We start from the raw sequence: 15,734 nt of genomic DNA on the forward strand, positions 1-15,734 counted from the left end.
GATATGTAAATCATAATGAATCAACCAGCCCCACGGGCACAAAGATTGAATATGAGAAGCATAAATTGGAAGATCGTAAGTTCGAGTATATTCAAACCTCTTGAAAGACATAAACAATACAATTTTCCCTGATATGAATACAATTGCAAAATCGTAAGTTCGGATACATTCAAACCTCTTGAAAGACATAAACGATACAAATTTACTTGATAGACGAATGAAGAGCAAGTTCAGTTATTACTACTGATTGCAGTTCTGTAATTATTTGTTGAGTGACAATTATGTAGTAGTGACAGCTCTGTAATTGTTGTTGAGCGCGAGTCGGTGAAAAGTGTATTGTGAGTGTATATAAAATAATAATTTTAAATTGGTTAAACAAATATTGAATAACGTTCTTGATATCATCTAAAAATAAAATGTTCTTCCTAAAAATTATGGTAATAATATATAGTGATTTTTAACCTGAGAAATTGAGATGCTAACTTCCCTTCGGTCATCATCAAGAACTCTAAGACATGTTCTTACTTTCATCAAACATTTTCACCCGGAAATCGGTGTAATAAACTTTTTCAAACTCCAGCGCGACCCTCAATTGAAATTGTATCACTCAATAACCCAATCCCAAGAAGTTCTAACATTTTCGATTCCCAGAGAAGAATACCCACTGAAGCAAGATGTAGTTGCCAAGGAGAATTGGATGATCACCAAGCTGTGTCGTGAGGGCAAGATTTCTGAAGCACGTAAACTGTTTGATGTAATGCCTGACCGAGATGTGATTTCGTGGACAGCTTTGATTTCGGGTTACGTAAAGTGTGGTCTGGTTAAGGAAGCCAGGGAATTGTTCGACAGAGCTGACGCCAAGAAAGATGTCGTTACTTGGACATCTATGATATCCGGTTACTTGAAAAGTAAGAGAATTTCCGAGGCCGAGAGGCTTTTTCATGCAATGCCGGATAAGAATGTTGTAACTTGGAACACTATGATTGATGGGTATGTTCGGAACGGTAGAATCGAGCATGCATTGGTGGTGTTCGACGAAATGGGTGAGAGAAACGTCGTTTCTTGGAATACAGTGATTTCGGGTTTGGTAAACTGTGGAAGGATTGACGAAGCTATGGGGTTTTTCAGTCGAACACCTTTGAAGAATGTGATTTCTTGGACTATAATGATATCTGGATTAGCAAGAAATAAGAGGGTAGACGAGGCAAGATTGCTCTTCGACACAATGCCCGAGCGGAACGTGGTCTCTTGGAATGCAATGATCACTGGTTACGCACAAAATACGAGGTCGTCCGAAGCATATAACTTGTTCGAGAAAATGCCCGAAAAGGATGTGCAGTCATGGAACGCAATGATCACGGGTTTTATCCAAAACGGTGAATTGGAGAAAGCGAGGAAGTTGTTTGACGAGATGCCAGCTGGCAAAAACGTCGTTTCTTGGACTGCTATCATAAGTGGGCTGATGCAGTCAGGCGAAAGCGAAGAAGCGTTGAGATTGTTCTATGTTATGAACAAGAGTAGTAGAGTAAAGCCCAACGAAGCAACCTTTGCGAGTGTTCTAGGAGCTTGTAGTGACTTGGCCGGTCTTGGAGAAGGCATGCAAGTCCACCAAGTGATAAGTAAGACCGCTTATCAAGAAAGCGAGTTCGTGATATCCGCACTCATAAACATGTACTCGAAATGTGGCGAGATTGAGATGGCTAGACAAATGTTCGATTATAATGGTTCCAAGGATTTGGTCTGTTTTAACTCGATTATTGCTGCGTATGCTCACCACGGATTCGGAAGAGAGGCGATTAGGGTTTTCGAGGAGATGCAGAAAACGGGCTTCAAACCTAACGAGGTTACTTACGTGGGGTTGCTCTCTGCTTGCAGCCATGCTGGTTTAGTGCCAGAAGGGCTAAATTACTTCAAAGGGCTTTTAAAAAACGAGTCTTTAAAAGTGAGAGACGATCATTACACGTGCGTGGTTGATTTATACGGTCGGGCGGGGAAGTTGAAGGAGGCGTTTGATCTTCTACAGCGAGCTCCGCTGAAAGAATCTGCATATTCGTGGGGCCCGCTTCTGTCGGGGTGTAATATTCATGGGAATCTTGATATGGGTAAAGTTGTGGCGGAGAAGCTACTGGAATTGGATTCGGTGAGTGGTGGAATTTACGTGCTTTTGTTTAATATGTATAGCAATGGTGGGAAGTTGAAAGAGGCTGAAAAGATGAAGATGAAGATGAAGGAAGGGAGGTTGAAGAAAGAGCCTGGGTGTAGTTGGATTGAAGTTGGTAATAAGTTTCATGTTTTTGTTGTTGGAGATAGATGTAATGGAGAAAGTGAAGGTGTTTGTTTCTTGCTTTTTGATCTTCATGAGAAAATGAAGAAGGTTGGTGCTTTATTGGATGATGTTGTAATAATGGAAGAGTATTTTTCATAGGGTTTTTTTGTTGTTGTCCTAATTCAAGAATTGCACACACATCTATATGGGTGTGTGTGGATTGGGGGAGGGGTCGATTTTCGTGTGATGTGTATTTCATCGAGTGTAGCATGAATTTGACAACTGAAAACATGTAAATTTGTAACTTGTAAATATTATTAAGGTAAATTACGGTCATCCTCTAGGTAAGGTCAAATTACAAAAAATCCCGTTATGTTTGCGTAATTACAATCACCCATCAACTAATCAACTATGAATCTTCTTAGTTCTTATATGTCCACCCTTGCAGCATTAAATTTAGTGGAATTTTCTCGATTATGTGGAATATTCTCCAGTTTGTACCTGTTTTACCCCACTCGATTTGTACTTACAGTTAAATCTCTATAAATTAATATAGTCGGGACCAGCAAAATTCTATTAATTTAGCGAAATATTAATTATCGAACTACTAATTTAATACGTTTTCACCGAGTCATGACCGGTAGAAATTATTATTTAAGTGAACTTATTAATTCTTCGAGTATTAATTTATCGAGGTTATACTGTATTGAAACATGATGATCGAAGTGACACTTGGCTTGTAAAAATCAGTTGTGGTGCATTTAGAAACTGCATCTTTGCACAAAACGGCTACAAACTAAAGAACGTTCCACACAATTTAGAAGATTTTGTTGAATTTAACACTATAAAAACAGACGTGTAAGAAGATTCATAGTTAATTGATGAATATTTGTTAAGTGTATATTTATACACTTAATTGTACCTTTTAATTGGAGCTTTTGATGTGTTTTTACGATAATTGGTGCTTAATATGGTTATTATTTGTATTTTAGGTGCAAATTGAAGAATTGGCAACTTTTGGGGTGAAAACTGCAAATTCGGAGAAAAAAGTGGGCCAAAAGTGACAAAATCAGAATTCTGGAGAATCAAGGACCGGACGGCCGTCCGGATTTTAAAGCCTATTCTCGCACGGCCGTCCGGATGGACGTAGGGGCGCAGTGAAGGAAGTTTAATTACACAAGGAAACCCGCCCTATTATAGTTTTGCACCCTATTTAAAGGCCACAAGCACACAATTAGGATTATCTTTTACCTTTTATCTTTTATCTTTAGTTTTTAGCTTTCATCTTTCTACACGCAATCAAGGAGCACAAGAACGAAGACGAAGACTTGACGACTCTTCATCATAGTTCTCCTCTTTTATTGTTATTTATAGCTTTTATGATTTTTCATATTTTTATTATGCTTTTCGTAGAGAACATGAGTAGCTAAGTTTTTATTCTAGGATTTTATTGGAGCCCTATGTGGTAATTTGAACCTATTTTTCTATTTTTATGCAAGTTTAATTCTTCGATTATTTCTTCTATCTTGATCTTATTTAGTGCATGAGCGTAGCTAACTTATGTTGCTATTTGTTATTGTTAGAATTGATTGACAGATCGTTTTAATAATTAGAACAGGGATAGAAGAGCCTTCGAGTAGTTTTTCACCGAATGTGTGTGTTAATTGCATGTATTATCGTAGACATACAGATAATACCTTAGGTAGCCGTTTACGAGACTTGCTATTCAATGCTTTATTTATACTAGGTTTGCATAGACATATAGTGAATCTTTTATGAATAATAGGTTTATAGCGCAGCGACAGCTGGTCATGAATAATTTCGTGTCTTGGGTTAATAATCGGGAATCGTAACTTGCATAATAGGAGATTAATTGGGTGAAGAATTATCGCATAGGGGGGAGATAAAATCCTAGATCCGTTTTATATTGATATTTTTCTCATGTTTAATTGCTCTCTTAATTAGTTTAATTTATTTAGTTAATTAATTTGACAACCCTGCGTAGGCTGGATAAAAATCACAATTGTTAGGATTTGGTACTTAGGATTAAATAATTTGCGTATTCCCTGTGGGATCGACATCCGACTCTCACGAGTCTACTTTACTACTTGTTTGCGATACGTACACTTGCGTGTTGGTATTTAGCACCCAACAAGTTTTTGGCGCCGTTGCCGGGGAATACGGCTAAATTATTTATTTATCCTAATATTAAATTTGAGCAATTTTTCTTACTTCAGCCATTTATTTTTTTTTATTTTATTTAATTATTTAATTATTTTGTTTTAGGTACTTTTTATGCGAAGAGGACACGACACGAGCTTGCTACCTCTTGATCCCGAAATTGAGCGAACGTTTAGGCAAGCCAGGAGAAATCAACGGTTAGCTCAAACCACTCCCGCAACGATGGAAGACGAGAATAATCGTGGGGGAGGTGTCCAAGGGCGCCTACCGAATGCGGCAGGGGAAGTCGTTATCGAGCAAGAGCAACGCCAGCTAATTAATCCACCACCTCGTCAACGAGCACTGCATGAGTGCACCGTCCCGACACTCAATGGGTTCCAATCAAGCATCCAGCAGCCCCCCATTGAAGCCAACAATTTCGAGATTCGAGCAGGACTCCTCACGATGCTCCAAAACAATGGTCTATTCAGCGGATTAGCTCATGAAGATCCACATCTTCACTTGGTCAACTTTCTTGAAACGTGTGACTCGCACAAGAGGAATGGAGTAACACCCGAAGCATTGCAACTCCGCATGTTCAAGCACTCCCTACAAGGAGCAGCCCGGGAATGGTTACAAACTCGCGCACCGCACTCCATCTCGTCTTGGGCCCAGCTAGCGCAACTCTTCATGAACACATACAACTCCCCAACAAAAACTGAGAGAATCCGGCGAGAAATTCAAAACTTCATACAAGAAGCCGGTGAAGCATTATTCGAGACGTGGGAGCGGTTCAAACAGTTAGTAAGGAGGTGCCCGAATCACGGACTACAAGAGTGGCGCCAACTGCAAATATTTTACGATGGACTGCAAGACAACTCGAGGACTGTGCTTGACTCTGCAGCTGGAGGCATGTTCATGAGTTTGACTTACGACGAAGCATACGAACTATTGGAACGAATCGCTAGAAATAAATACATGCGAGCATCGGACCGGTCGAATAGCGGAGCAGTCAAGACGGGCGGAATTTTGGAGTTAGACGGAGTCACTGCAATCACGGCCCAATTGGAGAAGCTATCGAAGCAAGTAGCGGCTTTGCAGACTCAGCAAGTCCACGCAGTCCAAGTTCCCGACCAGCGCGTAGAAGAAACGGAGTCTCTGAATTATGTGCATGACACCAACCGACAACAGAAGAACCCGTACTCCAACACATATAATCCGGGATGGAAGGATCACCCTAACTTTGGGTGGGGAGGAAATCAGCAAGGGCAAAGGCAAGCACCACCTCAAGGCCAACCGCCTAATTATTCACGACCAGCTCCCGGATTTCAAAATCCGCCTCAAGCTCAACCTCAAGGAGGAGATCTCGCAAATATATTGGCGCAATTTATGACAACCACCCAAGCATCCATCCGAAATTTGGAAACACAGATGGGTCAACTTGCAACCCAGCTAACCGCGAGGCCATCGGGAGCACTGCCATCGAATACGGAAGATCCTCGGAAGAACAACGTCGAGCAGTGCAACGCTGTGAGTTTAAGGAATGGGAGACAATTGGAGGAAGCCCCACGAAAAGAGAAGCAAAACACGGTGATCGAGAAGCCGAGCGTGATTGGGGAAAAAGAAGCGACTCACGAAGAACCACTATCATCTCCAGTGAAATCACGAGCCCCTCCAATTCCATATCCTCAGAAGCTTATGAAGAAGAAGCTCGATGCCGAGTATCAAAGATTTTTGGACAAGTTGAAGGAAATCCAAATAAATATCCCGTTTATTGAAGCTCTTCAAAAGATGCCAAAGTGGGTGAAGTTCCTCAAGGATCTCGTGACAAAAAGGAAGAAATTGCAAGGGAACGAGATGATCCAACTCACGGAACAATGTAGTGCAATTCTTACACGGCCCCTTCTACAAAAACTCGGCGATCCAGGTAAGTTCACTATCCCTTGTACTATAGGAGGTAAAAATTTTAGATCGCTTATTGATTTAGGTGCTAGCATTAATCTTATGCCTTATTCTACTTATCAAAATCTTGGGTTAGGGGAAATTGAACCTACGGCTATAACTCTTCAATTAGCCGATAGGTCTTTAGTTTACCCAAAAGGTATTTTAGAGAATGTGCTAGTAAAGGTGAACAAATTTATCTTCCCGGTTGATTTTGTTGTACTCGATATAGATGAAGATAGGGAGATACCTCTTATTTTAGGGAGACCGTTTTTAGCCACTTCGAAAACGCTAATTGATTGTGCTAGTGGTGATCTTACAATGACGGTGCATGATGAAACGATCAAATTTAATGTTTTTTGTGCTAATAAGAATCCATGTGAGAATAATGAGTGTTTTACTATTGAGCTTATGGATTTTACAAATCATGAAAAATTTGATGTTTCAATTTTGGACCATGGAAAAGCATCGTTGAATGCAGGAGATGACAACGGAAAAGGAAATCGGAAGGAGCACGTTTGTTGTGCGAACTCAATGTCAACACCTCCGAGAGATAGTCAAAAGAGTTGGGGTGCTAACGGTGATGAACATGCAAGGAGGATGTGGCCACCTAAAAAATCAAACGAGCGTCATCGGGGAGAGGAATCCAATTGCCAAGTGACTTCGGTCACGTTAGCTTGAACAAAGAAGCAGACAAAGTCCGGTTGAAGACTGTAAACTTAGCGTTCTCGGGAGGCAACCCGAGCTTTCGTTTTTTTTTTATGTTATTTTAAATATTTAGTTTTGCTTTTATTTTATTTTATTGAAAAAAAAAGTTTCAGGGGCACTAATAAGAAGTTTTTATTTTGCAGGGACCTAATTGCAATTATTCACACGGCCGTGCAAGAAAAAGGCAGAAATCTCATACGGCCGTGTGAGATTTCGGATGAGCTACTATCCAAATTGGCAATTTGATGCGGCCGTGCGGATTTCTGCCTAAAATCTCGCACGGCCGTCCGAGTTTAGGAGCAGCTTCTGCCCAATTTCAAGAAACGGTGCGGCCGTGTGGATTTTAGGCCAAAATCCCGCACGGCCGTCCGAGGGGAAAAACGGGCATAATTAATAGGGGTTGTCCAAACCCCAATTTTCACAATTCCAATTACCCCCTCTCTCCTAATTCGAACCCTCACCCCCCCTTTTCAAAATTTTCGATTTTCTTGAACAAATTTCACCATAAATTCACTAACTACACACACATACTACTTAATCTTGGTGGATTCTTGTTGATTTGTGCAGGGAGGCTTCAAGCAAGTGGCAAATTTCTCCACAATCCCATTCCACCAAGAACACCCACAAGGTGTTCGACGAATTGCCCAAGTCAAGTTTGGGGGAAATTTTGCACACCAATCCACTCCTAATCCCGTCTACACACATTCTCAAGTCATGGGGAAACGAGGACGTGACGGAGAGGGCACTTCACAAGGCGAAGGCACTTCAAAAGGCAAGGGGAAGGGCAAGAAAACCGATCAAATTCCAACACCCGACGACGATGCTTTTTGTGTCGAAGGCGCCGGTGCTCGTTTCGAGAAGCAAAAGATGAAGAAATTAGTGACGGAGCGGGCCTATGAGATCACCCTTCCACAATTCGCACCGTTGCACCAAGAATTCCTACGACGAGGTTGGCAAGCATTATTGGAACCAGAGGGTTCGATCAACCTATCATTGGTCCGCGAGTTCTACGCCAACAACCGTATCCTCCTCACAACGGATCAGAACTCGAGCACGGTTCGAGGAAAGAAGGTCGATTGGTGTGCCTACGCAATCAACTCTTTTTATCACCTCCGACACACGACGCCATTCAATTGGGGGCAATTGCAACTTGCGGTCACACGAGATCAAATCGCCGAGGTGTTGTGCGATGGACCCCCCATTTGGTCCGAACTATCAACCGAGGAGTCGTACGAGTTAGAGTGGAAATGCATCAACCAAGTAGGCAAGGCGTGCCTTACGTTCATATGTGCCAACCTCATTCCCACCCGCTCGTGGACTCGCGTGGACCCCGAACGGTGCGCTCTTGCATACTACATCCTCAAGGGCACACCGATCAACATTGGCGTAATCATATCCGACCGATTTTGGACCTCCATGGTCAACAACTCCAAGGGGTTTTATTTCCCTTGCCTCGTTACCGGGCTATGCAAGAAGGCGAAGGTCCCAACCAAAACGACGGACATTTTCACATCAATTCGGAAGCCGATGAGTAACCTTGCGGCCCGACAATACAAGGCACCCATCCAAGATGGCGAGCAACCCGTCGAGAACCAACCAATAGCTCCACCCGAGGGTCCAAGCACAAGTTCGGACCGGCGATTTCAAAGAAGAATGGAGCGAGAGTTGGTGATCACGAGAAATCGGCTTGCCACGGTGGAGCACAAGGTGAGCACGATCGAATCCCTCCAACGGTGGTCGGGAAAGATGCTCCAAGCCATTGTGCGCCATTTGGCATGTGGCAATCCCGAGTGCGCCGAACCGGCTCCGTTGCCCGCACCGATTCTTGAGCCGGTACCCGAGCTTTCGGATGATGAAGGAGATGGTGATGCTCATGCGCAAGGTGGAGTTGGTGAGCAACCCGACGATGGTCCCGACGCTTAAAAACAGGTGTTTTCTATCCTTAAACTCCGGGCGAATCACATTGAGGGCAATGTGAATTTTAAGTTTGGGGGTGGTTAACTACTTGTTTTCATTTATGTGCGCTTTATTTGTGTTTTTTTTTTTTTTTTTGCATGCTTTAGTTTTTATTTTAATTGTCGTTTTATTATTTCCGTTTTTATTAAAAAAAAAAAAAAAAAAATTTTGTGTTCGATGCATCGATGAACTATGATGATGGGAGATGGTCAATGTTTGATGATGAGATTACTTGTTTTATGTTGATAAGGATTATGTATTCGTTTAGCTTTCGATTCAACGGAACGTAGAAGTGAATTATTGCTAGGAATCACACCTTGTGCTTTGCTTTGGTTGAATGTTTTGCATTTTAAATTTGGAATTTATTTGTGCTCAATCATGCTTTGTTCGGTTTTAAATCTCACCTTAGGACATTTATGATACGAAGTGTTGATAATAAGTGATTTGTGATATGATTTGGGCCTTCTTTGAACCGTTTGAGCCTTTCAAGCCTACCCTTTTTTTCAAATTATCCTTAGAACCTTGATTTGAGCCTCGGAGAAAAGGTGTTATTTCTTTTAGCCAATATGTAGAAGGTAGAAAAGTGGAGATTTTTGAATAATTATCCCTTGGAGGTCGGTCGAAAAATTCTTATAAGATCTTTCTTCTTCTTCGAAAAAAAAAAAAAATAATAATAATAGATATATATGTGCATCTTCATATATATATATATATATCTAAGTTCTTTGATTCGATTAAAAAAAAAAAAAAAAAAAAAAAAAAAAAAGGAAGAAGAATAGATTATAAGGGAGAAATAAGGACTAGTTGTTGAATTGTGTTGAAAACTCGAGTCATTGCCTCAAAGGCAAAAGTGTTGACGTGTGAATTTTGGAGAATCGAGTTTATTTAAGTCCCTAGAGGTGAATTCATTGTTTCAAACGCCTATCTTTCAAATTTTGGCGTAATCACCTCAATTCAAGAAAATTAGCCACACATACCCATATTACCTACCTCGGACCAAAGAGCCTAACAATTGAAAGCCACAAAGCCCCAATGATCCCAATAGCTTATTGTTCAATATTAGTTGAGTAAAATAATTTGGTGAGTATTTGGAGTCAATTATATGCATGTAAGTATAAATTCTTTCTATCTTTAACTTGCAAATATTGGATACTTGAAGCAATTGTATGATTTGTGATTTTTGGTAATGGTGAGTGACTAAGTACCGTTGAATGTTAAGCTTGCGAATACCTAGGAATTATCATCATAATTGCAAGTTCTGAAAACGCGAAGTTGACCAATCGATCTATGTAATGAGATGTATGGTTTTGTTTTGTGCTCTTAATTTGATTTTACTTGAGGACAAGCAAAAGTTCAAGTTTGGGGGTGTGTTAAGTGTATATTTATACACTTAATTGTACCTTTTAATTGGAGCTTTTGATGTGTTTTTACGATAATTGGTGCTTAATATGGTTATTATTTGTATTTTAGGTGCAAATTGAAGAATTGGCAACTTTTGGGGTGAAAACTGCAAATTCGGAGAAAAAAATGGGCCAAAAGTGACAAAATCAGAATTCTGGAGAATCAAGGACCGGACGGCCGTCCGGATATTTTAAAGCCTATTCTCGCACGGCCGTCCGGATGGACGTAGGGGCGCAGTGAAGGAAGTTTAATTACACAAGGAAACCCGCCCTATTATAGTTTTGCACCCTATTTAAAGGCCACAAGCACACAATTAGGATTATCTTTTACCTTTTATCTTTTATCTTTAGTTTTTAGCTTTCATCTTTCTACACGCAATCAAGGAGCACAAGAACGAAGACGAAGACTTGACGACTCTTCATCATAGTTCTCCTCTTTTATTGTTATTTATAGCTTTTATGATTTTTCATATTTTTATTATGCTTTTCGTAGAGAACATGAGTAGCTAAGTTTTTATTCTAGGATTTTATTGGAACCCTATGTGGTAATTTGAACCTATTTTTCTATTTTTATGCAAGTTTAATTCTTCGATTATTTCTTCTATCTTGATCTTATTTAGTGCATGAGCGTAGCTAACTTATGTTGCTATTTGTTATTGTTAGAATTGATTGACAGATCGTTTTAATAATTAGAACATGGATAGAAGAGCCTTCGAGTAGTTTTTCACCGAATGTGCGTGTTAATTGCATGTATTATCGTAGACATACAGATAATACCTTAGGTAGCCGTTTACGAGACTTGCTATTTAATGTTTTATTTATACTAGGTTTGCATAGACATATAGTGAATCTTTTATGAATAATAGGTTTATAGCGCAGCGACAGCTGGTTATGAATAATTTCGTGTCTTGGGTTAATAATCGGGAATCGTAACTTGCATAATAGGAGATTAATTGGGTGAAGAATTATCGCATAGGGGGAAGATAAAATCCTAGATCCGTTTTATATTGATATTTTTCTCGTGTTTAATTGCTCTCTTAATTAGTTTAATTTATTTAGTTAATTAATTTGACAACCATGCGTAGGCTGGATAAAAATCACAATTGTTAGGATTTGGTACTTAGGATTAAATAATTTGCGTATTTCCTGTGGGATCGACATCCGACTCTCACGAGTCTACTTTACTACTTGTTTGCGATACGTACACTTGCGTGTTGGTATTTAGCACCCAACAATATTCAAATAAAAAAGTTTCGTAATTTGATCTTACCTCAATCATGAACGTAATTTACCCGTATTATTATTCATGGCAAAATGGTTGCAAATCCTATGGTGGTATTCAACATTTCATAACTGTGGATTTCTATATACTGTGTGGGAACTGAATCATATTCACATATTTTTTTTATTATTAATTAAATTGCAAGGAGTTGATTGATTATTTTAAAATGTAGGTAGTTGCTTGATCATTCATTATTTTCCGGTGTGAACGTATTTTATTGACTCCGATCACACCTGATAAATGTTTGATTAAATAATGCATGACAGGTATTATTTATTTTCTTATTATAAAATTATATTTAAATGAAAACATTGGTCTACAAGCAAGATATTATTTTTTTTTTGGATGTAGAAAAAAACAGAAGTGTAGTGTGTGTAGATGAAGTATGTGAGGGAAGGATTTGGACAGTGGTAAAATTGTGACAAATGAGAGAAATAAACATTATCTGTAAATAGAAGAAAACAAATTGTTTGGTCCGAAGATTATGTGACTATAAACAAGAAGATTGAAATATGAAAACGATTGTTTATTTTATTTTATTTTTAATTTTATTTTTTGACATAATCGTTTATTTTTATCCCATATAGGTAGTGTTTGCAAATGATTATTTAAAAGCAGAAGTTAGTGATTTTGAGTTAAGCTAGTTTTAAGTGTTTATTTCTAAAAGTTGGGGTGTTTGCAATTATTCCGAAAAATAAACTTAAATAGAAAAAGTAGGGTTAGGGGTGCTTTTATAAAAATAGCTTAAAACATATTATTTTAAGAGGAGCAAAAACAAAAGTTAATTTTGCAAACACCTGAAAACAGATTATGAGCAAAAAAAAGCTCATAATCACTTTCAAAAAGATTTTGCAAACACCACCGTAGTTTGAAATATGTGTTATGTTATTACCATTCTGTTATGGAGAGTAATTTGCTAATGCACACATGCACTAATAATACTCTTTCAGATTAGTACAATCGAATTTTGGTAGTTTGCTAAAAAAAGTATGTTCTTTAAATTCGTCTTCGTCCCGTTTAATCTAACTGCACTCCGTCAGACTCCGTTCAACTCCACTGCTCTCCTTCGAATCTACTTCACCCGGGCTCCCAGTCGCTTTCGTCGTCGAAACTCTGGCGCATATTCACACACGCAGAATCACACACCTACATACGCAATCATATGTGCGCACACGCATACAATTTTAGTTACACTCTTTCCCCTTGTTGTAACCTAATATTTTTAAGGGACTACAAATTTATAGAATTCCGTTACTATTGCCATTAATCTTCTTAAGTAATTCCGTTAGAAAGACTACAGATCTACCGTCAAATCCAGAACGAGAAATGACACAAAAACTATTAGCAACAAGTCAAAATACACATATCCTTGAAACAACAAAAAATATTTTTCAGGGACCTCCGACTAATTTCCCATTTCTATCAACACTACTTTAATGGGAAAACAACTAGAAAATTTCGCAATCATGTAATTAACTCTCACATTAATTATGCAATTGCAATTTGCAAATTTTATGTATTCAACTTACTAGGCCAAGAAAAGGTCCAAGTCAAATACATTATTTATACAATAAAAAAAAAAACAGCATATAATTAAGTACACTTGAAGTTTTTCTGTTACTACGATATAGGTTCATTATTTAATTGCATTATTCTATTGTGAAATATTTCAACTCACACCCCTAAATTCAATTAATTTTTCAATTACAAATATGGCAAAAAAATAATAATTAATTTTAAAACACTTCAAACACACGTTACATTAATCAAGAACAAATGGAATCAAAAAAAAAATATATATATATATATATCAAGAACACATATTAAAAAACCAGTCTTTATTCACTTTCCTTCCAAAACAGGTTTTGCTTTTGATCACCTCAAATCTGTATCTATCTTGTATCTATACTTCTTTATCCCCACTGCATTAATTTCTCCCTCCATTGACAAACCTCTCCCAACAACACCATATGCAAAGGAAGAAAAAACAGAGACAGATGAAAAGGTAGAGAGAGAAAGAAAGAAACCCCTACAATCATTGTACTTTCTCTCTCTACATCCATTGCTGAAAAAAAGAAGAAAAAAAAAGTTTCAATCTTTCACTTTCTCCGGTTCGGTTTTCACCTTCACGGATCACGGAAATGGGCTGCTCGGCTTCTCGTCCCGCCAATTTCGTCACCCAGCAGCAAAACCCTAATTCGAATTACTCATCTTCGCACTCGAATTCGCCGTATTACTCGTTTTCCGACCCGTCTTCGACGCCGGTTTCTCGAACCCTATCCCTACCCACGCCGTTAATCCACCACCCGCCGATGAAGAAAGGCGATTCGAACCACTTCGTTTCTCTCACCTCCACCACCTACGGCTCCCTCGTCCTAATCGACGACCCACCAAACCCTAATTTCAACGGCCAGGATTCCCCCAATCCGACGGCCCAGATGAGGAAGCTTCAGGATTTCGCCAATTCCGACGACCCTTTGTCGCCGGACTCCGTTATCAACACGTGGGAGCTCATGGAAGGGCTCGACGAGGAGGAATTCAATTTCCACATGGTCGAATCTCCTTCCCCGAAAAAGCCCGGCAAAATCGAGATGGATGCAATTGAATTAGATAGATCTTACGAGTTTGTGGAGAATCCTGTATCGAAGCCGCTATGGAAGCATTTGTCCGAGGAATCTTTGCTGGCGAAAATGGATGGCAACGTAGTATCCAGTTATCGAAAGGCATTGCTCGGTAAACATCAAGAATGCGAAAAGCCCGCAGAAAAAATCGAGTCTTTTTCGACAAAAACTTCAAAAATTGAATCTTTAGTCTCGGAAATCGACGAATCCCGCGATTTGTCGGTTGCTTCCGACAATAGGATTGTGGTTTACTACACTAGTTTGAGGGGGATAAGGAAAACGTACGAGGATTGCTGCGCGGTGCGTGTGATTTTGAGGGGTTTTAGAGTGTGCGTAGACGAGAGAGATATCTCGATGGATCGGTCGTATAGGATTGAATTGCAAGAAGCTTTGAAAGGCAAAGCGGTGAGTTTGCCGCAAGTGTTTGTTGGAGGGAAATACATTGGTGGGGCCGAGGAGATTAAGCAGCTAAACGAGGCGGGTGAATTAGCAAAATTATTGGAGGGTTTTCCTTTGATCGATCTTGGATTTGTGTGTGAAAGTTGTGGGGATGCTAGGTTTTTGCCATGCTCTAATTGCAACGGGAGTCGGAAAGTTTATGAAGAAGAGGAAGGGAAATTGGTGAGGTGTACACATTGCAACGAGAATGGATTGATTCGGTGCTCTGGCTGCTGCCCTTGAGTTTCGAGATATTTCAAGAATTTGTTTGTGAGGTTATTTTATTTATTGGCTAATTTTAATGTGTATCTATCTATTCGAGTATCGATCCTGTTTTAGTCTCGTTTATTCCAAGTGTTTATAAATTGTGTAGTTGGTTGGTTATCCACGAACCGTTTATGTTTGGGGAAATGTTAATTACATGAAGAAAGTAACATAAATATGTGATTGTTGGTCCCTAGTTCTTTTGTATATGCTGTTGCCACATTTTCTTGAATTCGGAGTTTGAACATCGTACGAGTTCGTAGCAACTGCATTTGTACGCAACGACTATATAAATCGTACGATTATTTAAAATTATGGTAATTTGTCAAGTATGCTGAATTGAGTGTGCTTCTTTAATGAATCGAATCATAAATCGTTTAGATTTTTTTCCAAAATTTTACGAATTATTCAACAAAATTTGAATCAAGAAGGGTTCAAATCGAATTGAATTGAATCGTACAATTTTAATGATTTAATATTTTAATCGATGGTTCTTCGATAAACCGGTTCTTGATTTTGTCAAGTCACCCATCCTTAGCAGCACAAAAAGACCATGAAACCATGAATTAGGTTTCCATCTATTGATGTTTCTACTCTGTTCAAGCCAGCATTTCATTTGGTTTTATTTTAAATTGTATAAAGATAATACTAAAAATAATAATAAAGGGCAAAATGGTAATAGAACACGGCCCAAGCAT

The 15,734-nt window shown here is 39.1% G+C and overlaps 2 protein-coding genes across 2 annotated transcripts; both read left to right on the forward strand.

The window, feature by feature from the left end:
- The first annotated feature begins 217 nt into the window (after positions 1 to 217).
- Positions 218 to 2,626, forward strand: LOC105949433 (Pentatricopeptide repeat (PPR) superfamily protein). The gene has a single exon (XM_012972744.2). It carries the CDS (start codon positions 476 to 478, stop codon positions 2,423 to 2,425), a length of 1,950 nt encoding a protein of 649 aa, XP_012828198.2. The 5' UTR covers positions 218 to 475; the 3' UTR covers positions 2,426 to 2,626.
- Positions 2,627 to 13,531: 10,905 nt separating this feature from the next.
- On the forward strand, positions 13,532 to 15,232 carry LOC105949403 (Glutaredoxin family protein). Its single transcript, XM_012972708.2, has one exon. The coding sequence runs from the start codon at positions 13,855 to 13,857 to the stop codon at positions 15,013 to 15,015; it is 1,161 nt and encodes a 386-aa protein (XP_012828162.2). The 5' UTR covers positions 13,532 to 13,854; the 3' UTR covers positions 15,016 to 15,232.
- Positions 15,233 to 15,734: the final 502 nt, after the last annotated feature.

The sequence above is a fragment of the Erythranthe guttata genome, chromosome 10 (genome assembly GCF_056151865.1).
Source record: "Erythranthe guttata isolate IM_541 chromosome 10, IM_541, whole genome shotgun sequence".
NCBI lineage: Eukaryota > Viridiplantae > Streptophyta > Magnoliopsida > Lamiales > Phrymaceae > Erythranthe > Erythranthe guttata.